Source organism: Centropristis striata, chromosome 22 (assembly GCF_030273125.1).
Source record: "Centropristis striata isolate RG_2023a ecotype Rhode Island chromosome 22, C.striata_1.0, whole genome shotgun sequence".
Taxonomy (NCBI): Eukaryota; Metazoa; Chordata; class Actinopteri; order Perciformes; family Serranidae; genus Centropristis; species Centropristis striata.
The window spans coordinates 29,740,094-29,763,396 of NC_081538.1; the positions used below are offsets into that span (position 1 = coordinate 29,740,094).

At 41.2% G+C, this 23,303-nt stretch overlaps 1 protein-coding gene across 1 annotated transcript in view; it reads left to right on the forward strand.

The window, feature by feature from the left end:
* Nucleotides 1-1,228: 1,228 nt before the first annotated feature.
* The window catches only part of LOC131960895 (potassium voltage-gated channel subfamily A member 1), a 55,056-nt gene continuing 32,981 nt past the window's right edge, over nucleotides 1,229-23,303 (forward strand). The window contains 2 exon segments of the mRNA XM_059326161.1: nucleotides 1,229-1,529; nucleotides 1,531-3,843. Coding sequence (XP_059182144.1) covers nucleotides 1,335-1,529; nucleotides 1,531-3,105 — 1,770 coding nt within the window. The 5' untranslated portion in view covers nucleotides 1,229-1,334 and the 3' untranslated portion in view covers nucleotides 3,106-3,843.

Genomic DNA, 23,303 nt, shown 5'->3' on the forward strand with positions numbered 1-23,303 from the left:
AAAAAAAAAAAAACTGAAAGAATTTTACTGTAAATGATGCTTTGTACAAAGTAAAAATAATCCACCTCCAAACACTAAAAATCTATAATGTTTCGTTATATTAATTTACAGATATCAGCTTTTATTGCATGGTTAATATTCGTTATAATAATAATAATTTAAATGTAGAAAAAACAAAAAACCTGTAAAATAACACAGTAAATTTCTAGAAATTCACAATCACTGTTGTTATAAGGACAAACGTTTGACCAATAAAATGTTTATATTTGTAATTAATTTTTTTTTTTTTAAATACATTAAATTTCTTGAAAATATTTTTTATTCTGTGTACAAAAAATACAATAAAAACCCACAAAAAGTGTAGAATGTCTCATTATATTAATTTACAGATATCAGCTTTTATTGCATGGTTAATATTCGTAATAAAAATAATTTATTTTAAGTGCACATTCCATTTAGATGTTTAAAAATATGTAACAATATGAATTTCTTGAATTCACTTAGTCATTGAGAGCTTGGTACTTAGTTCTTGAGTGTTATTATAAGGATAAAGTTGCACCAATTAAATATTTATTTTGGCTTTTTTTCTGTTCTTATAATAAAATAACCAGAATTAGGAAGATCTCTCGCTGAAGCACTTTGTTTCCATAAACCCAGAAAACGAACAGAGCGTCCCGCCCCCAGAGAGAGAGAGAGAGAGAGAGAGAGAGAGAGAGAGAGAGAGAGAGAGAGAGAGGGAGAGACACAGAGAGAGAGAGAGAGAGAGACAGAGAGATAGAGAGAGTTAGAGAGTTAGAGAGGTAGAGAGAGAGAGAGAGAGAGAGAGAGAGAGAGAGAGAGAGTTAGAGAGGTAGAGAGAGAGAGAGAGAGAGAGAGAGGGAGAAAGAGAGAGAGAGAGAGAGTTAGAGAGAGAGAGAGAGCGAGAGAGAGTGAGAGAGAGAGAGAGAGGTTGACAGACATGTTCAGAGGCAGCTAAACGGTCTGAGCAGCACTTTTGACGTCAGGAATAATCATTCCAGCCTACTCTCTCATCCGGGTCTTCTCGCTCTCCTCCTCTTGTGCTTTTAATATTTACTTCATCCACACAGTGTACAGCAGCAGCAGGAGCAGGAGCAGCAGGAGGAGCAGCAGCAGGAGGAGCAGCGACACATATGCACAGATGTGAGGAGGAGCAGCGGCTGCAGGAGCCGTGATCCAAACATCTCCATCTCCACACAGCTTGGTGGTTTTTTTCTGACTTGTTTCTCGCTGAGCTCAGCGGAGAGGATGCTCGCGTTCCGGCTCAACAAGTCCCCTTCCTCATTTCTCACACAGTAACTGTGGATGGCTGCGGAATGGAGATAGCCTTGGTGAGTTTTGAGAACGGCGGCGCCAAAGGGAGCGGTGGAGGTGGTGGAGGAGGTGGAGGAGGAGGCAACAATGCCGAGGAGAGCTGCCGGAACGCGCTGGATGTCCCTCAGCCGGGCTTCGTCCAAACTGGACTCGGGGAGGACTTCGGTAAGGAGCTGAACACCCGGGGGAGCCCCCAGCCGCTCCACCACCTCCCCCCCCCACCACCACCACCACCACCACCCCCTGCCCCCCCAGCAGCAGCAGAGCTCCTGGAAGATCAACGACATGAACAACACTTTCAGCTGCAGCGAGAACGCCATGGATGCGCTTTTACGCGCGGACCACAGTCCCCATCTGTTCGACGAGGACATGCTGGACATGGACATGGACACGGAGAGCAACGAGAGGGTCCTCATCAACATCGCCGGGCTCAGGTACGAGACCCAGCTGGGCACCCTGAACCAGTTCCCGGACACGCTGCTCGGGGACCCCGCCAAGAGGATTAAATACTTCGACCCGCTCCGGAACGAGTACTTCTTCGATCGCAACAGACCGAGTTTCGACGGGATTTTGTACTTCTACCAGTCCGGCGGGAAGATCCGGAGACCCGTCAACGTGTCCATCGACGTGTTCGCGGACGAGATCCGGTTCTACCAGCTGGGGGAGGAGGCCATGGAGCGGTTCCGGGAGGACGAGGGCTTCATCAAGGAGGAGGAGAAGCCGCTGCCCCAGAACGAGTTCCAGAAGCAGGTCTGGCTCATCTTCGAGTACCCGGAGAGCTCCAGTCCGGCTCGGGGCATCGCCATCGTGTCCGTGATCGTCATCACCATATCCATCATCACCTTCTGCCTGGAGACGCTGCCGGAGTTCAGGGACGAGAGGGAGCTTCCGGTGACCAGCCGGCTGGACAACAGCACGGCGCCGAGACCCTCCCTCACCTTCACAGACCCCTTCTTCATCATCGAGACCACGTGCGTCATCTGGTTCACCTTCGAGCTCTTCGTGCGCTTCTTCGCGTGTCCCAGTAAGTCCGAGTTCTCCAAGACGGTGATGAACATCATCGACATCATGTCCATCATGCCTTACTTCATCACAGTGGGCACGGAGCTGGCGGAGCAGCAGGGCCAGGAGCACCAGAACGGCCAGCAGGCCATGAGCCTGGCCATCCTGCGGGTCATCCGCCTGGTGCGGGTCTTCCGCATCTTCAAGCTCTCCAGACACTCCAAGGGGCTCCAGATCCTCGGACAGACGCTCAAGGCGAGCATGCGCGAGCTGGGGCTGCTGATCTTCTTCCTCTTCATCGGAGTCATCCTCTTCTCCAGCGCCGTCTACTTCGCCGAGGCGGACGAGCCGGAGTCGCACTTCACCAGCATCCCGGACGCCTTCTGGTGGGCCGTGGTGACCATGACCACGGTGGGCTACGGGGACATGAGGCCGGTGACGGTCGGGGGGAAGATCGTGGGTTCTCTGTGCGCCATCGCCGGCGTGTTGACCATCGCGCTGCCGGTTCCCGTCATCGTGTCCAACTTCAACTACTTCTACCACCGGGAGACGGACCAGGACCAGTCCTCGCTGAAGGACGAGCCCAACAGCGGCCGGGCCAGCCCCGAGCTGAAGCGGAAGGGCAGCAAGTCGTCCAACAAGTCGCAGGACGCGGAGAAGGAGGACGCGGGCGCCTCGGTGGAGAAGGCGAACATCAAGGCGAACAGCAGCATGGACTTCAAGAGATCCCTTTACGCGTTCTGCCTGGACACCCGGGAGACGGACCTGTAGTCCTGCAGCCTGCTGCACACTTCTCTCAAAAACATTCATAGTTGTTTAGAATAAACCCCCATTAATGGGCTCTTAAGTCTTTGCACATAGAGGATCAACACATCGCAATCCTGAAAAGTTTTAAGAGCGACGGGGTTGATTTATAAAAAGCACATTTTAATCCCCCTCATCTGCTCCGTCAGCGGGACGGAGCGGCGAGATGCAACTCAGAGGCCCTTTAACGCACCGAAACAGCCAAGAGGAAACATTAAACCTGCACAAACACACACAGAAACACACACAGAGCGGGAAAACTACTTGAGTTGAGAGGATTAAACAGGAGACAGACTCTTGTACATAAAGAGAAGTGTTCAGTCGTGCAACAGCGTTAAAAAACAACATAAAAAAAGCCAAATTTTATTTATTTTTCGTACCTTCCTGTCATTTAGTCATTATGTTTACGCTGAAAAGCTGCAGCACGTGTGTACAGAGCTGCTGCTGCTGTCTGCTGGTCTAAAGACTCCTGGTTTCTGTGTCCACTCAGGGTCTGTCAGCAGGAGAAACCTTCTCACAGGACCTAGAGATGTTTCAGCCTTGTTTCATCATTTCACCTTGAACTAAAGAAGAACTTTTTAGAGTTTTTTGCTTGTGTTTTTTTTAAGAAAAAGGACATCATTTGGAAGTAACGTGAGGGAATGACAGCCAAGAAACGAGGACAGAGCAGAGACCGTCTGGAGAGATCAGCACCACGGACACCAGGTGAGAGTTCAGGTTTAACATGTGGTTCTGTCTCTGAGGTTCCTCTGTAGAGAAGAGCTGGTGCTGAAAGAACAGCTCCTCTTGTACGGAGGAACTTTACTGTCAAACTAGATTATTGTGCTGCAAAATTTCATAGTTTTTACAACACATAAGGCCTCTAACTTTATTTCTTTTCACAAACACATGAAGCAATCCACTATCTTTTTGATACTGGAGGATTTCTTTGATGATATGTTGCGTTTTTCATGAAATAATGAACTTTTTTGTTAAGTTTTGAAGATTTCTTTCATTGCTTTTTTCATGAGAATTGCAACTAAAAGCGTCCAGAGTTGCTCTTTGACACAGATGTGTGTCAGATATGTTCAAACTCATTGGAAATACTCCGGCTGGTTTCGTTGAGGAGGTGGAGCCTGAGCCTGTGTAGGTGGTGCTGAAAGAACAGCTCCTCATGTATGGAGGAACTTTACTGTCAAATTATACTCTTGTGCTGCAAAATGTCAGAGTTTTAACAACACAAAAGTCTATATAACTTTATTTCTTTGCACAAACACATGAAATAATTCTAATTTTTTCAGTTTTTTGTTTTTTGTTGTTGTTGTTTTTTTTTTTTGAAGGAATTGAAACTAAAACCATGCAGAGTTGCCCTTTGACACGAACATGTCATGGCATATTTTTTGGTTTAGTTGAGGAGGTGGAGCCTGATCAGAGCGTGCATGCAGCAGGATGTGATGCAAAGAAAGAACGCTGCAGAAATCAGTGTTTTTATGATGTAGGTGGTGCTGAAAGAACAGCTCCTCACGTACGGAGGAACTTTACTGTCAAATTATATTCTTGTGCTGCAAAATTTACAGCACAAACAGCCTCTAACTTTATTTCTTTGCCCATGAAACACATAAAATAATCCACATTTTTCTATTTTGAAATGTATTGTTTTTTTGAAGGAATCGTGACGAAAACTGTCCAGAGTCACTCTTTGACACGGTGGATCCTTTAGCAGAGCCTGCAGGAGATGGGATGTGATGCAAAAAAGGCAAGAATGCAAAAATGCAATGCCTCTTACTTTATTTCTCTGCACAAACACATGCAATTATCAACTTTTTGGAAGGATTTATTTGATTGATTTTTGAAAGAATTGCAACTAAAACTATCCAGAGTTGCTGTTCTCAGATACTGGAAATGTTTTTTGGTTTAGTTGAGGAGGTGGAGCCTGAACAGAACGTGCACGCTGCAGGACGTGATGCAGAAGTTGTGGTGTTTTGTTGACTTGGGTGGTGCTGAAAGAACAGCTCCTCATGTACAGAGGAACATCAGTGTCAAATTACACTTTTTTTTCCAGCACAAAAGGCTTCCAACTTTGTTTCTTTACACAAACACATGAAATAATGTATGTTTTTTATTTTTTATTTTTTTACATTTTTTGAAGATTTCTTTCACCTTCGTTCTCAGTTACTGGAAATGTTTTTTGGTTTAGTTGAGGAGGTGGAGCCTGAGCAGAGCCTGCACGCAGCAGAAAGAACGCTGCAGAAATCATAGTTTTCTTGTCGTAGGTGGTGCTGAAAGAACAGCTCCTCATGTACGGAGGAACTTTAGTGTCAAATTCAATTCTTGTCTATTCTGATGTTTATTTTTGAAGGTTTCTTTGATTGTTTTTATGAAGGAATGGTGACTAAAAACACCCAGAGTTGCCCTTTGACGCGTGAAGGAGATTGTGCATGTCATGTTGTGCACTAACTGGAAGTACTGGAGGCGAGGAGGCGGAGCCTGAGCAGAGCGAGCATGAGGCGGGATGTGATGCAAAGAAAAAACGCTGCAGAAATCACAGTGTTTTGTTGACGTAGTTGGTGCTGAAAGAACAGCTCCTCATGTACGGAGGAACATCAGGGACAAAATTCTATCTTCATGTGTTTAGAGTACATAAGTTGATCATTATATTTATTTACACAAACACATGAAATACTGCAACATTTGAAGATTTCTTCGATTGTTTTCTTTTGAAAGAATTGCAACTGAAACCGTCCAGAGTTGCCGTTTGACACAGACACAGGAGCCTGAGTAGAGCATGCAAAACATGCAAATATGCAATGCCAAAAGATCAGTGTTTCTTAACGTAGCTGGTGCTGAAAGAACAGCTCCACGATTATGGAGGAACATTAGTGTCAAAATTCAGTCTTTGTGTGCACAAACACAGGAAATACTGATATGAGCGTTTTACAAGATATTTATTTACACAAACACACAAAGTAATCCACTATTTCTTTATTTTGGAAGATTTTTTTTATTGTTTTTTTCTTCTAAGAATTGCAATTAAAACTGTCCAGAGTTGCCCTTTGACACAGATGTGTTCTCAGTTACTGGAGATATTTTTTGGTTCGGTTGAGCAGGTGGAGCCTGAGCAGAGTTGATACCTAAGATTTTCATAAATAATTTTTTGAAGTTTTGAAGATTTCTTTCAATGTTTATTTAAGAAGAATTGCAACTAAAACCGTCCAGAGGTGCTCTTCGACTTGGACACATGTGAGACGTGTTCTCACTCACTGGAAATACTGTTTGGTTTAGTTGAGGAGGTGGAATCTGAGTAGAGCCTGCAGGAGGAGGGATTTGATGCAACGAAAGAACGCTGCAGAAATTGTGCAGTTTTGTTGACGTAGGTGGTGCTGAAAGAACAGCTCCTCATGTACGGAGGAACTATAGTGTCAGATCTCAATCTTTATGCTGCAATCAAATCCTGATATTTGAGAGTTTTTACAACACAAGTTGATACCTATGTTTTTCATAAATAATTTTTTGAAGTTTTGAAGATTTCTTTCCATTTTTATTTAATGAAAATTGCAACTAAAACCGTCCAGAGTTGCTCTTTGACACAGATGTGTGTCAGATATCTTTTCACTCACTGGAAATACTGTTTGGTTTAGTTGAGGAGGTGGAATCTGAGCAGAGCGTGCAGCAGCAGGATATGATGCAAAGAAAGAACGCTGCAGAAATCGTGGTGTTTTGTTGATTTCATAATTTGCTCATAAATAACAGAAATCTTGTAGATGGTTGAATTTTTCTGACAACTTCAGCAAGTTTCTGAATCTTGTCTTCATTGACATTGACATTTATGTTGGTGTCTTAGTATAAGTGACCCTTCTTCTTCTTCACTTTGTATTTTAATATTCTTGTGTGTGTGTGTGTGTGTGTGTGCGTGTGTTAACTTGGCTTCATACATGTTCAGAGACATTTTACAGTGTTAGAACACAGTGAGTGCTCTCTGGTGGACAGTATGTGTCATTTTACTGGAAATCACAATTAAAAGCATCAAATTTAACTTCATTTTAAGAAGTTCTGCAGACTGAAATAATAATTTTTCAACATAAAGACTAAATGTTTCCTACAACATCAGCTTGTAGCAACTGCAGCTATAAAAATTAAGTATTTTATGATTTTATTTAACGCACAAGATGTACATTTCTGCAGCTCGATCAAAACAATAACAAATCGTTTGTGCTGTTGTGAAGCAGTGAGGCATCATGGGAGTTGTAGTCAGTTTGTCCTGTCAGGATTCATTCAGTGTTGATGGTTCAGCAGCAGAATTCTCCTCAGAGACGGGCCAATATTTCACTAAATATTGTTTTATAATCTTATATTCTAACTGAAACAACACAAACGTCATAATTTTCGTCAGGGAATTTTATAATTTAGTGAAATTGATTTTTTGTTTTATTTTGTTTAAATAGAAGTTCCTGACAAAGTCAAAAAGCCTTGATGAAATAAACAAAAGTTGAGTGGTATTTTTATGCATTTAAAACCTAAAACAGGTCGGACAAGAGCACAAGAGGAAGGTTAAAGCAGAAATGTGACATATTAAACCTTTCCAGGCTTGTTGTTAAGGGTTTTTTTGGTTGAAAATAGAAGCACAGAACAACAATCTGTCTTTGACCTGAACAAACAACCATTTCTCCTTGTAATAATGTTCATATATGGAACTGATTTGCAGGATTTAGTGTGTTTTTTGAGCCGGATGCTGCAGGACATCTTGCTGATCATCTGTCCTGAAAGACTTCTGACTTGTTGTCTTGCAGCTGAAACACTCTGATGGATTCATTTACAGTCATCAGGCTGAATATTAATCTTCCACATGGTGGGTTTCTGTTGGTAACAAACAGTTTTGTGCAGCCGGAGCGAGCAGCCGGCCGCCGAGTTTGTGTTTGACCCGTTTGACTGGATGACAAGTTGGAAATCTTTCAAAAGCAGATTATATTGGGCTTTCCTGCATGCCATTACAGACGCATGTGTGTGTTTATTTGTGTGTGTGTGTGTGTGTGTGTGTGTGTGTGTGTGTGTGTGTGTAGAACAGGAGTCTTTTTTTCCTCTGCTGCACAAACAATCATGTTCTAAATTCACCTGGCCGAGCAGGACTCGTTTAGTAAACAAATCCACCAAGTAAAAGGAAAAATACACTGAAATCAGGCAGAATAAAACAAATAAAACTGCACTTAAACATTCAGTGACTGACTTTGCACCATTCACTGTATAATAATAGTGGACATAGTCACGTTTGAAGCCTTGAATTTGGTATTTTCACTGTTGACATATTTTTTTTTTTTTTTACAACTGGTACCTTAGTGAGAGACAAATGTTCTTCCAAAATTACTTACTGACTCCTCAGAGTGTCTTTTAGTCAAACTGAACACTAAACAAGATGTTTTAAGGCCAAAATGTTCCAGTTAAAGTGAAAATGCACTTTAGTAGCAACCTGTCAATCATGCTGTAGCCCCGCCCTGATTCCTCCCCTGCATCCCGCTCTATTTGACTCCAATTTGGACCAAAATTTACCAAAACAACATCTTGTTGTGTTGAAGAAGTTAAACTAAATATTGAGATCATAAACTCATTATGAGAATGTTTACTGAGCTCACAAATCAAGTCAGAAGTAGAGTCATATTTCTGTTGATTTACATGCAAACTGAGTTCTTTCTGCAGCTGGTAGAGTCGCCCCCTGGTGGACATTAGAGAGAATGCAGGTTAAAGACTCTTCTACTGGTTTCACTTGGCACCAGTTTGGCCGATTATAGCTTGTTCATCACTTGTATTTATTACAAGCTGTAACAAGTCTTCAAAGTATAAAATATATTCTTATGAACAGGTAGAATAAAACTAAAATAGCTATAATTTTGATACGTAAGACTGTTTAAGTTACAATAATACTGCACCTAAACAAAAATATGAACATTCAGTCAGAATCTTGACTCACTCCTCACCATTTACTGTATAATAATAGTGGATATAGTCACGTTTAAAGCCTTGAATTTGGTATTTTCACTGTTGACATATTGTTTTTTTTGCAACCGGTATATTAGTGAGACAAACGTTCTTCTAAATTAACTTATTGACTATTTAAAGATCAAAATGTTCCAGTTAAAGTGAAAATGCACTTTAGTAGCAGCCTGTCATCATGCTGCAGCCCTGGCCCGAATCCCCTCCTGCTTCCCGCTCTATTTGACTCAAATCCACTGGTGGATCTGAAAATTTATATTCTGCAGATGTTTGATCTTGTGTTTTATGGAAAAAAATATTTTGCATGTTTGAGGAAATTGTTAAAAAGAAATTTCAAGTCTTAATGGGTTAAAAATGTTGGGTTTTATAAGTTTTTTTTAGTTGGAAAAAAACAAACTGAGCAACAAACTGAACAAAAAGACCTGATGTATCAAATATGACACAAGTTAGAATTCATATATGCCTATTGAGATTGGATTTTTTTTTAATTGTCAGCAAGTTCAATCAACACTCCATTTTAAAAGAAAAATATAATTTTCTGGCAATTATTTCATGGTTCAGGCTTTATAGGGTTTACCATATGGGTAACACTTTCTATGAAGACTACATCTATAGTGCATTATGAACGCATTCATAGTGAATTATAATGCTCATTATAATCAATCATAATGCATTATGACTGCACTCATAAACACATATAAAGCTTCATGATGCACTATATCAACAGTTATAAATATAGCTTATAATGACTTATAAATCCAAGTGTCTTATGAGTGCTCTTGACTGGTTATAAACTACAGGCTGACTGATGAGGCTTATAATACATTACAACTACTCATACCCCTCTATACACACACCTCAACAATCAATTGTTATAAGGACTCATAGGATGCCATAAGTATAAATAAATGATCAATGTATGCTTTAAGTAAAGTGAGGTTCATATAGACGCATCTATAATGCAGTATAGCTAAACATGATGTTTCATTGTTGGCGTTAAGTAATCGCTCATAATGCACTATAGATGTAGTCTTCATAGAAAGTGTTACCAAAATATGTTTTCCAGGCTGCTCCCCCTCTTGTCTACAGTGTTTGTGCTAAGCTAGCTAGGCTAACCGTCTATTGGCCTGAATGTGAATTGTCTATAATCTGTATTTTCTGCACATTTGAGCCTTTTAGCAGCAGTGGATCAGTGTGAGTTAGTAACTGACTGAGTTCAGCCAGAGTCAAAGGCTGCAGAGACGTTTCCAACAGGAGATCAGTTCTGACTTTCTGGATTAACACTATGGAGTCTTATAGGGCTATTTTATCCATTTTTTAATCCTTTTCATGTCTTTGTGTTTTTTTTTTTCGGTCATTTTTGTGTCTTTTTTTGTAATTTTGCATCTGTTGTGTCTTTTTTACTTATTTTGTGTCTTTATTTTTGGTAGTTTTGTCTCTTTTTTAGTTATTTTGTGTCTTTTTTGGTCTGCCTTGTTTTTACATCTGGATGATGGTGAAGAAGCCATGCTTTGGCCCTTTTTGGAGACCCAGAGGGTTAAAATCAGATAAAGATAATAACACTAGAGGACCAACAGTCTGTGGACTGAAGGAGACCAACCAGTCTTCTGTCCTCCTGAACCTTTTATACTCCGTCACCTGCAGCCAATCAGAGAGCAGCTCAGGACTCAGGTGGTCAGTTTCTCCTCATTAGGAGCCAAATGATCCTCAGCTGTGATCTGACTGACATGTTGCTCAAGAGTTAAATAAAACCCACATGTTAAAAGATGATGGTCAGACTGTCAGTGCATTAAAACAATTGAACTGTGGTGACTGTTGTGTCTTTGTTATGTAATCAAACATAGATTTGTTAGTAAAACCAACACTGACTCCACTGACTGATACTCAATCTGAATGAGATATGTGCAGGTTAGGATCATAAATCCTGCTGCTGAGGTGACAGAAGACTGATTTCTAGAAGATTTTAATGAGAAAAGTTTGATGGAAAAACCAAAATTTGAAAAACTTATCAAAAATCAAAAATATGCACAAAAGATTTTACGCTCTCTTGAGGTGTTTTTGTCTTTTTATGAAAATAGTTCATGAAAAGAAAAAAGTAGAAACGACCAAAAAAAGTCTAAATTACAACAGAAAAAGTCAAAATGACCAGAAAGACAGCTGCCAGAGCATCAAAAAAGGGAACTGTGGTGACTTTTGTGTCTTTTGTGAGTAAAACCAACACTGACTCCCTGATCCTGATCCAGAATTTTAAAAAATTATCAAAAATGTTTTTCCACTCTCTTGAGGTGTTTTTGTCTTTTTATAAATGTAGTAAATGCTCTAAACAGGAGATGGAAACACTTTTTCTGAATAAGTTCTGACGTGGCGAACATTTAAGTCTGATTAGCTGTTTCCTCTGACATGAAACAACAATTAGAAGTTGAATCTGATTCCTGATGACACATTTTCTCTCATGAGGCCAAAGTTGTCCAATCAGCATTTTTTTCTCATGCTCCATCTCTTCTCCTGTTTACTGACGGAGTTTCCTGCAGCAACACATCACACTGCCCCCTGCTGGACGAAGAACGTTACTGCAGCTTACTTTATTCACTAATTTACATTTTCTTTAAAGCCACATTTCAAAAGTTCACTTCAACTTCGATTAGACTTTAATGGAAACACAGTTAGTGTTGCTTCAACAGGAATATTCACGTTAATTATCCATGTCAACAGTTAGCAGGAACACCGGGTGTGACCACATGTTCTGACAAATGAACGCCGGTCGCCATTAATCAACCTGATTTCACAAAATGACATGAAATGACCACAACTTCTTCACACCAAGTGAAAGTTACGGACCACCAGCACTCGCAGCTCAGAGCGGTTCTAGAAACAGAACACTCGTTATTAAACATCACGTACGGTCCTCTGCTGTAAAAAAGACGCAGTTTCTGTGGATTTAGGCTAGAAAAACCACTCAAAAAGTTTAAACAGTTACCATTTGGGATCCTATTATTTGAGAATTGGTGGTTGTGGGCAGTGGATGTTTAGGGGGAGATAGCAGGTCAACAATAAATGTCATAGAAGAGGTTGACATCTTCTGAAAGCTGTGAACCTGAAGATTAATCTGAGATGAAGCTCAGCACTGTGTGTCAAGTTGTGTTGGTCAAAAATATCAAATTAAAATGACTTATTTATTTATTTATTTACTTTTAAACAGGAAATAAATGCTGGAAGTAAAGTAGTTACAAGGACGACGTGACAAGAAGTTACATTTTTTAAATAAATTCATGCTGACCATGAAGGTGTTCTCCTGGTGGAAGTCTGTTGAGCTGCTAAGAATCAAAATGTTTGAACCTTCGTCAGCATGGACAGCTCTGATTTTGTCTGTGGGTTCGGGTTAAAATGGCAATAATATCGTTTCGTGACTCAAGAATCAGGATAAAAAAATCATCTTCTATTACTTTATACTCTGAGTTGTTTTCTTTTGTTTGGAGCTGACTTTGGGCTGTCACAATTTATTTTTTCAAGGACTTAAATTATTAAATCTGGAAGCTTTTTATTATATTTGTATAGTGCCAATGTTGTTTTGGCATGAACATGTGCAATTTCAATCTTAAAAAAGAGAACTAGGGACATTTACCTGAGTTATATATATATATATATATATGTATTGGGGCCATGTGTGAGTGTTTGTTTCAGCTCTGTGACCCAGTTGATCCTCGTTGAGATAATTTTTGTTTTTGAAGGACGGCAGAGAACCGTGAACACAAACAGAAACATTATCTGACTTTCATGTTCAGATTCGAGGCCTCGAAAAGGAGAAATAGCTTTTTTTTGTGCTAAATCATGTCTGCTCGACTTGTGCCGACCTCATCATCCCCCGGCTCTCCTCCTCCTCCTCCTCCTGCTGCTCTTTTGTCTCCCCCTCCTCCTCTTCCTCCCTTGTCTCCTTGTTACCTTTCCTTGTTTCTTCTCCTCTCCTCCTTTGTCTCCTTGTTTCCTCTCCTCTTGTTTCTTCTCCTCTCATCCTTTGTCTCCTTGTTTCCTCTCCTCTCCTCCTTTGTCTCCTTGTTTCCTCTCCTCTTGTTTCTTCTCCTCCTCCTCCTCCTCCTCTTTTCTCTCCCCCTCCTCCTCTCCATCCTCCTTTGTCTCCTTGTTACCTTTCCTTGTTTCTTCTCCTCTCCTCCTTTGTCTCCTTGTTTCCTCTCCTCTTGTTTCCTCTCCTCTCCTCCTTTGTCTCCTTGTTTCCTCTCCTCTTGTTTCTTCTCCTCTCCTCTTTTGTCTCCTTGTTTCCTCTCCTCCTTTGTTTCCTTGTTTCCTCTCCTCTCCTCCTTTGTCTCCTTGTTTCCTCTCCTCTTGTTTCCTCTCCTGCTCCTCCTCTCCTCTCCTCCTCTCCTCTCTGGTCAGATCCGGTTAGATTACATAAGTCTTTGTTTACCTCCTGTCCCTCTACAGTAAGTTGACTCTGTAACCATGACAACAGTAGCTGTTTCCCTCCTGTGCATGGAGGAAACAGTGGTTGTGTGCAGCTTGTGTCAGTAGAGCTGCAGGACTAAAATCTGCCGTGTGATCCACGTGGCTCACCTCGCCGCTCGCCGCCAGCGGAGCAGCATCTGGACGCGGCCGACCGGAAGCCAATGTACACGTTAGCCTGCATCTTTTATTACTCTCATCTGGTTTCACTCGGTAATTACAGCCTCCATCACCCTCTCCTCGGGTCTGTGTCGCTCCTCCAGGACGCTCTTTGTGTCAGAAACCAAATAAACCAGCGAGCTGCTGCCATGTCTGTAAACAGCGTCCAATTATTAGTATTTTTATACATTTTACGTTCCAGTTTCCATCCCTGACGGAGCAGCAGATGTGATGAATGTATGTTAATAATGGCCCGCAGCCAAGATGGAGTCAACAAAGCCAAATGTTCACTTATTATATATATATATTTATATCCATAAAGACAAGGTGACTTCACTTCATCTGCTACATAATCAGAAAGCTGAAGAGCTTTTTAAACATTCACAAACCTCTAAGCAACAACAAATACATCCTTTCTTAACCCTTTATGACCGACTATACAACAAGTCTGCCAGAGCAGAAATTTACATTTTTACATTTTTACATTTATATGCAATACACCAATACAACCCTTACATCCCAAATTGTAATAATATATATTAACTTATGTCCATGCAAATGAAATAAATTGCTTAAAAATGAAAAAAAAAAAAAAAAATACAAAAAAAAGAAAATCGTCTTTTTTTCGCGTGGAGGTCTGGGACAGTGCCAGTGGAGTGGCAGACCGGGGTGGTGGTTCCCATTTTCAAAAAGGGACCGGAGGGTGTGTTCCAATTACCGTGGAGTCAAACTGCTCAGCCTCCTGGGAAAGTCTACTCCAGGGTGCTGGAAAGGAGGCTCCGGCCGATTGTGGAACCTCGGATTCAGGAGGAACAATGCGGCTTCCGTCCTGGCCGTGGAACAATGGACCAGCTCTTTACCCCCGGAGACTCCTGGAGGGGTCATGGGAGTTTGCCCATCCAGTCTACATGTGTTTTGTGGACTTGGAGAAGGCTTACGACCGTGTCCCTCGGGGAGTCTTGTGGGGGGTACTGCAGGAATATGGGGTACCGGGCTCGTTGCGACCAGCTATCCGGTCCCTATATAACCAAAGTGAGAGCTGTGTCCGCATACTCGGCACAACGTCAAACACGTTCCCAGTGGGTGTTGGCCTCCACCAGGGTTGCCCCTTGTCTCCGATTCTGTTTGTGGTCTTCATGGACAGGATCTCAAGGCACAGCCGGGGGGAGGAAGGGATCCGGTTTGGTGACCTTAGAATTGCATCTCTGCTTTTTGCAGATGATGTGGTTCTTTTGGCTTCATCAAGCCGGGACCTCCAGCACTCGTTGGGGCGGTTTGTAGCCGAGTGCGAATCGGTTGGGATGAGAGTCAGCACCTCCAAGTCTGAGGCCATGGTTCTCTGGGTGAAAACGGTGGACTGCCCCCTCTGGGTGGGGAGAGGTACTGCCTCAAGCGAAGGAGTTCAAGTATCTCGGGGTCTTGTTCAGCAGTGAGGGTAGAGCGGAGCGTGAGATGGACCGTCGTGGTGAAGAAGGAGCTGAGCCTGAAGGCAAAGCTCTCGATTTACCGGTCCATCTACGTTCCAACCCTCACCTATGGTCCTGAACTTTGGGTAGTGACCGAAAGAGCAAGATCGTGGATACAAGCGACTGAAATGAGCTTCCTCCGTAGGGTGGCTGGGCTCAGCCTTAGAGATAGGGGGAGGAGCTCAGACATCCGGAGGGAGCTCGGAGTAGAGCCGCTGCTCCTTCTCCTCTAAAGGAGTCAGCTGAGGTGGTTTGGGCATCTGGTAAGGATCCTCCCGGGCGCCTCCCGTTAGAGGAGTTCCAGGTCCAACTGGTAGGAGGCCCCGGGGAAGACCCAGAACACGGTGGAGGGATTATATCTCTCTACTGGCCTGGGAACGCCTCGGGGTCCAGGAGGAGGTGGACGTTGTGGCTGGGGAGAGGGACGTCTGGAATGCCCTGCTTAGCCTGCTGCCCCCGCAACCCGGCCCCGGATAAGCAGACGAGAATGGAGGGATGGATGGATGGATGGATTGATAGAGTGAAAGTGCAGGTTTAGTTGCTGCAAAAGCTGCACAATCCTGTTGTGAATTTGCTCGTCAGACTCTTTCTAAAACTGAGGAAACAGTCTCACATCAAGGTCTGTTTTTAAGGCGAGCATGGACAAGAAGTCCTCAGAAATAAATGGAAATGTGAACATCTGTGTTTGCAGGACAGCTGCTCAAACTCGACCCGATGAACATCAGGTGATTTCATTAACTTTCGTGTCAAATTTGACCCAGTTTCAAATGTTTATATATCAGACATTTGAATGTCTAAATAACATAAAATACCGGAATAAACTCCAAGAAAGAAGTGTCAAACTTTTGCTTATGAGTTGGAATTAACTTGGATGGAAGATATAATATATAATTGCGTGATTTATACTTTATAAACAAACAAAATTGGGTAAATTTGGACCCAGGTGGACAAAAGTTGATAGAGAAATGAAGGTTTAAAGCTTCAGGACAGCTTTAAATCTGTACAGATTATAGGTCTTCTCTCAGACTTTCCTTGTCTGCTTTATATGTAGTTTTTACCTCTTTAAATCATCTCTGTTTACTTTTGGCCGTGCAGATCAGCAGTTAAAGCTCCGTCAGCTCCACCTGCTGCTGCTGTTGTCTGTTCATCAGACTAAACTGCTGCCCAGCCCTCGTTATCTGCTGGACGCATCAATTAGCCGGATTTATCAGGACTAACCACCAGCTCCGGGACGCCGTCCAACACACACACACAGTGAATTCTGGCAGAGCCGGAGCGCCGCCGTGTAATCTGGTGGAGCCAATCAGGGGAAGCCGTCTGCTGATCACTATCATCCTCAGATACACGACAACAACCTGCAGATTTACTGGCTTTATTATCCACTGAGAGGCTGTAAATCACCACACAGAGGCCAGATTAATGTTCACAGAACTGCACATCAGGTGGAAATAAACACAACATCTTCCATTAACTCCGCTCTCCTTCAGCTTTCTGGTGAATTCCTCTTGTTGTAGTTTTATAACTGAACTTTTCGGTAACTTCCCGTTAGCTTCTTCAGATGAAAGTGGTGCTGACATGCTGAGAGGTAAACGTCCGTCAGGTGATTCTCTGAGGCGACTTCAGTCCACAACAACTCAAATAATTGGCTTCGACTGTCAGATTGGTACAGAAACAAACAGCGTGTTTGTGGTGGTCGACCAGAACCAGCAGGCCTTTAGAGCAGCTCATCGCCTGCACAAACGAGGTGAAGTTACAGAAAAACTACCGGCACAGTTCTCTTGAAACTTGGTGGCAGAATGCAGCCTGAACCGACGATACAGGACACGTTGTTCACTTTCTTAAACATTGGCAATCATGCTGCATTCACGTGTTTTCTGAATCAACCAAACTAATGAGTTATCGCTCAGAAAAATTCATGTGAATGCATCTTTAACCCTCTGGAGTCCATCTATTTATTGAAAATACAATTTGTTTGTATTTTTGGTCCCTGGTAGCTTTGTTAATTAAAATAAAATGAAAAATCTGACTGATAGCCAAGTTTGTGTGGAGAAAAATGGGCCATGCATGTGATGTAAGGACAGACTGAAAGATGCTGAACAGACAGAAATGAATGCAGAGGAAGTTGATAAATTTGAACCAAAAGTCTCCTGGACTTCAGAGGTTTAATTAGGAACATTTGTTTGTTTTTGCCACATCTTGCAATGTTAAACATTGCATCTACAGTCCTCTGCAACGTTTTTTTTCATCCGTTTTTCTCTTTTCGGTGTAGTGCTCTTCAGCAATAACAAGAGGCATCTATAAGAAAGTCAAGATATAAATCAGTGCAAGAAGCTAATAAGAAAACAAAACAAATGCAGTAAAACAGACACGAGAAAAACAAATCAGTAAAGAACCAATTAAAGGTCTTTCAGACCGTTAGCACAATTAGTTGCACCTAAATGTAAAAATTAGAGCCTGTCGAGTCTGACTCGAAACTTTCATATTTCACAGCATGTTTTTTTTTTTCTCTTGGAAGCTGATAAAAACAAGCTAACCAATAAAATATTGATTTTTGATGAATATTCATGTTGGATTTTGTGTAAAAAAGGTTTGAATACGAGAAATCGTCAATGAATATCTCGCAATTTCACTTTTTTGTGTCGTCTGATGCAGATGTGAAAAGATCTTTAGAAAGGTAATAAAGCAGTAAAACCCTGAAAACAGCAGCAGATAATGCAAAGCAAAATGTAATTTATAAGCAGACTTTACACTAGCTTATGCAAAAGACAAATATTACACCTTACAACAAATCCAGAGTTGTCTTTGTTACGTGATGCCTAACATTTGTAATTGCAAAACTTCGTATGAGAAGATTTTGGTGTCAGAAACATTGAGGTTTCCTTGTGTAGTTCAGGTTCTGTTACAGGTTGACAGTTTATGTGGAGAGCAAAAGATGCAGAATGTATCAGACAGCATCTGATGAAGTTTTCAAACAAAATATATCTGCGTTCATATGCAGAGAAACAATCGGGGCGTAGATGTGTCTCTTAACTCCAACTTCATTTCAATTTATTTCAACTTTTTTGGCTGATGTGTTGCCAGACTTTGGTTCTTGGGACGCTGATGTTGGTTAAGACCTTCTGCATGATCTCAGTTTAAAGGTGGCATCAAGTCAGAATAAGAGTTAAATCATCGGTTTGTCAACAAATTATCAGATTTAATGTCATTTATTTTCATTAAGGACTGTATGTGAGTTTATCTCTGGCATGTGAAGATGTCACAATCCCACCTAGAGATCTCTGATTGGCTTTAGCTTAGCTTAGCTTAGCACAGGACTGGTGAGATGATGAGTTTTTCTAGATTCATCTCTCATGCAGCAGAATTAATACAAGTAGGACGTTGAGGCGATTTATACAGTCGTGGCTCAGTGCCGATATATTTTGGTTATATGGAAAGTTGCTTCAAATTGCGCTCACATGGTAACGTTGCCAACACACATAATATATGGTCAGCTTAGAACATGGGTCTCAAACTCGCGGCCCACAGGCCAATTGTGGCCCTCGTGACATTATTTTGTGGCACTTGAATGGCACTTTACTGTGTTGTGTGTGGAAGTTCCCTTTAATACCTTTATTGTGTCTTTTTTTAATAATTTTGTGTCTTTTTAAAATAATTTTGTGTCTTTTTTGTATGATTTTGTGTCTTTTTTGGTCATTTTGTGTCTTTTTTTTTTAGTAATTTTGTGTCTTTTTTTGGTCATTTTGTGTCTTTTTTAGTCATTTTGTGTCTTTTTTTGGTCATTTTGATACTGCCTCCAGCGGCCCCCCAAGTAATTTGAGTTTGAGACCCCCGGCTTATAAGGTGTTTTCAATTTCGTTGTATAGTTGACTATATAATGACAATAAAGGCTATTTGATTTGTTTTTTGGGGATTTTTGAGGTCAACCTATCATCCCACTCCAGTGGTCAGCAGTGACACAAGTCTTGCTCCTCAAATAAACATGAATGTGACATAATCCCACCTACAGAGCTCTGATTGGCTGTTTCCCACCTGAGAACCAGCCGCACATCGTCTCTGTGTGAGTTATGAAACATAAGTGCCAGGTGGAGTCGGAGGTTTCTGGTTCAGAGTGACGTTTCCATCGTTGGTTGTCCGTCCTCGAACGCCTCGTGTTAATATGTTGGCGGTGGGATTTAAAGCCTGAACTTTGAAGCCTCTTTGTGTCCTCAAAAACTTGGCGGAGATTATAAAAAAAGTTTGGAGGATCCCGTCACAGCTGTCAGATTGATGGACATCTCATTCCAGAGACGGAGGAAAAATGTCTCCGTGACTAATCCGAAGCTGCTCTGCGGCCGCACAAATAAACACATAAGAAGAAGTACAGTATTTACATGCGATGCATTATCATGTTTCTATTTTTACCCTCATAAATGCAGTTAATCCGGGGGCGTCTAATGCTTCGCGTGACACACAAGAAGTATTACTGAGGAGCCGCTGTAGCACGACTAATTACACTGCTGCTACCACACAAACCCCTCAGCCGTGATTAGTGCTATTAAAACCTGAAATATTAATGTGTGACACCGGAGCTCAGCCGGAGACGGAGAGCTGAGGCTTTGGTAGCGGCCGTGGTGGCGGCGGCGGCGCAGCGTGCAGCAGAGCCGGGCCTGTCGAGCTGCCTGTGATTTCTGAGGCCGAGGTGATTAGCGTGAGCTCCTTTCTGCAGCCAGAACCCGCTCGGCTCGGCCGGGGGAGCGCTGGGAGCGGGAGAGACAATGCAATGAGGAAGTTACATAACACACACACACACACACACACACACACACAGTGGCAGTCCTCAGCTGCAACCTCCACTGCTGCTCAAAAAAAGTGGGAGAGCAGTGAGAGAGCAAAGATGGGGCTGAGCTCGTCGTAGTGACGGGAGGCGGCTCCAGAGGAAACACAGGATCCAACACAACCTGACGCCTTTTAACCCTTAATCACAACATATTGACCCCTTCTAATGCACAACATGGTCAAAAATCACCTGCATGCATTCCCATGTTATTTAATGCTTACTGTGTGTTTCTGTGCTCTATCTTTTGATATCAACTTATTTTATGATTGAAAATTCCAAGTATCCTTTAAATATCTTGTTTTTGATAAGAACAGATCATTATTTCCATTTTGCCTCTCATACTTTATGAAGAAAAAAAGTTTTTGTGTTGTTACATAGCTAACTACTTAGCTAACTACTTGGCTAAGTATCTTGCTAAGCTAAGTACTTAGCTAACTACTTGGCTAAGTATCTTGCTAAGCTAACTACTTAGCTAAGTACTTGGCTAATTATCTTGCTAAGCTAACTACTTAGCTAACTACTTGGCTAAGTATCTTGCTAAGCTAACTACTTAGCTAAGTACTTGGCTAATTATCTTGCTAAGCTAACTACTTAGCTAACTACTTGGCTAAGTAGCTTGCTAAGCTCAATCAAAATCAAAATAAATAAAAATCAATTATTATTAGGTCATATAGGTGAAAAAAATATATACCAACATGGCATTTAAAGATGTTTTAAGTGGTGAATACAGACGGGATGGAAAGGAGTCAGAAATGGACAAAACAGCCCAGAACTCCATAGAGTTAAAGGTCAGAGATGGATGGTGATCGTGGTTAAAAGAAGCCAGTGTTGACTGAAGCTCCATGGTTTGTAAAGTTTGTAACTTTTAGTTTGGAGGACTAGTTGGAGGCCAGATTTCAAACAGAAGAGACTTGGAAAGCTCAGACATCTGCCGAGGTCATGTCTTCTCTTGTATTGTTCACAAAAGTGAAAAACAGTTTGTTTACACAGCTCTAAACTTGGATTTTCTCCAAAATTGAATGTTTTCTTCCTCAGTCAATGCTGCGTCCTTCCACCAAGCTTCATGAAAATCCAGCCAGTAGTTTTTCTGTAATCCTGCTGAGAGAAACACAAACTAACCAACTGAAGAGGTTCTAAGTAGTTTGACATTGACTTTAATCAGCAGCAACATCCTCCACTTACTCTACTCTGCTTTAGCTTTGTTGTTGAAGTGTCTGTTTGTAGTTGTATAGAGGTCACACATTGCTTATGTTACAGAGAAACTAGTGCCACACTTTTCTTGACATTGCTGTGTTCAAGTGGTGTCAGAATAAATTGATGTATTGAGTTTCAGACGGGTGAATTAATGTGAATTCACCTTCAGTTAGGAATGGTAACAGTGAAAGACTTAGAGGATCCAAACAAAACTGTGCATCTTCAGTCTCTACACCTCAACCTGACTGACTCATGTTAGCATTAACTGGATTTTAGTTTTGGCAAAAAACAAAAACAAAATGTTTGTTACTGACCTCAGAAAACTGAGCAGCGACTCCTTGGAGTGTCTGTTAGTCCAACCAAACACTGAACAAGACATTTAATGAACAAAACCTTCAAATAATACGTTATTAAGTGAAAAACGTCCTTTTTTATATCTATACAATGTTATATATAACTTTATTGACACGTTGCCGTGGATACGCGTTGTTCTGCTTTTCTCCTGATGATGGCTCACCTTGTTAGTGACCTGTCAATCAAATGTAGCCCCGCCCCAAATCATACCATTCTTTATCTTCTATTTTCTTCTAAATGGGGCCATTATTAGAACTATTAACATCAGATTGTCTTGAAGAAGATTTTTTACTAGTGATTGAGACCATAGTGTTGTCCTGAAAAACATTTCTGAGCTAATAAATCAAATGAGAAGTTTTCTCATTTTGTATTGAAATGAACGGACCAAAATGCTTCTGCAGCCGTCAGCGCTCCCTGCTGGAACTTTTGGTAGAATGCAGCTTAAGACACTTCCTGGTTTGCCTCCCTGCTCAGACCCGGAGGTTGCCGCCTGGGGCAGATACAGGATTTTATGACTTTTGTTAACATTGCAAGATATCGTGTTGGTCTTAAGCAAGGATCCAAAAAAACTCTTTGCTCTGCAGCAGCTTCTTTCATCCATTTACTTTACTCTTCTCAGTGTCTTTACTGTCCATAGTGAGTCTCTAGATCAGCTGACTGGGTAGACTGGGAACTGTACAAGGTTATAATAGTTTTGGATTTTTCATCATTTTTAGTTTTAATTTCATTGTGATTTTTTATTTTTAGATTCAGTTAGTTTTAATTAGTTTTTAGAGTGAGTTTGTTAGTTTTAATGAGTTTTTATTTTTGGGGAAATGCTTAGTTTTAGTTTAGTTTTAGTAGTTTTGTGTTTTTGTAATGGAGTATTTGTTGGGTCCAGATTCAATAAGGTCACAATAAATGTTTCCTTTATTTCCTTTGTCTGATCCATCTCAGCCCCAATAAGTTTATTAAGTCATAAAACCAAATAGATGAAATAGATTTGATATCAACCAAAAAGGTTTACGGATGAAAAAAGTTGACCAAGACGAAAAACGAAGGACATTTTCACTATAATTTTAGTTAGTTTTCTAAACACAAAATACAGTTTCAGTTAGTTATCGTTTTATAAAAACTGTAGTTTATATTTTTATTTCAGTTAACCCTTTATCAGGCAAAGAACTATATTTGGTAACTTCAGGTAATATTTCGAGAAAAAAGCTGCAAAATTACTAGATTCAAGTTGCAAATCTACAAGAAAAAAAGTCGCAGATTTAAGAGATTTAAAGTGGCAAATCTGTGCGTAAAAAGTCGGAGATTTATGAGAAAAAAAGTGAAAAAAAAGCAACTTTTTTCTCTCCATAAATCTGCGCAGTTTGTTCTCGTAGATTTGCCACTTTAATCTGGTAAACTTTTTTCTCAAAATATTATTTTTCGTATGTTTTTTCACACATTCAAAGTTGAAATTTGGATTTTGCAAGTAGTTCAATGAGTGCCCTATTAAGGGTTAACAAAAATGTTTTTTCAATTCTAGTTGTCGTTATTCCGTTAGTTTTCTGTAGTTCTGGTTCTGACTGGAGATTTTGTGTTTTTGGAACCAAACAGTTCGGAGGAACTTTGTCTTTGAACAATCCTTCAAAGGCCGTTTTTCAGTTTTTTTCAGTCTGACCACAAACTGTAGTGAAGTCACAATCATGTTGCATTCCCCCTCTTTGTGTTTATATTGTCAGTAAAGCCTGGACGTCACTGTATTCCTCCATATGTTTGTTAGGAGCTGCAGT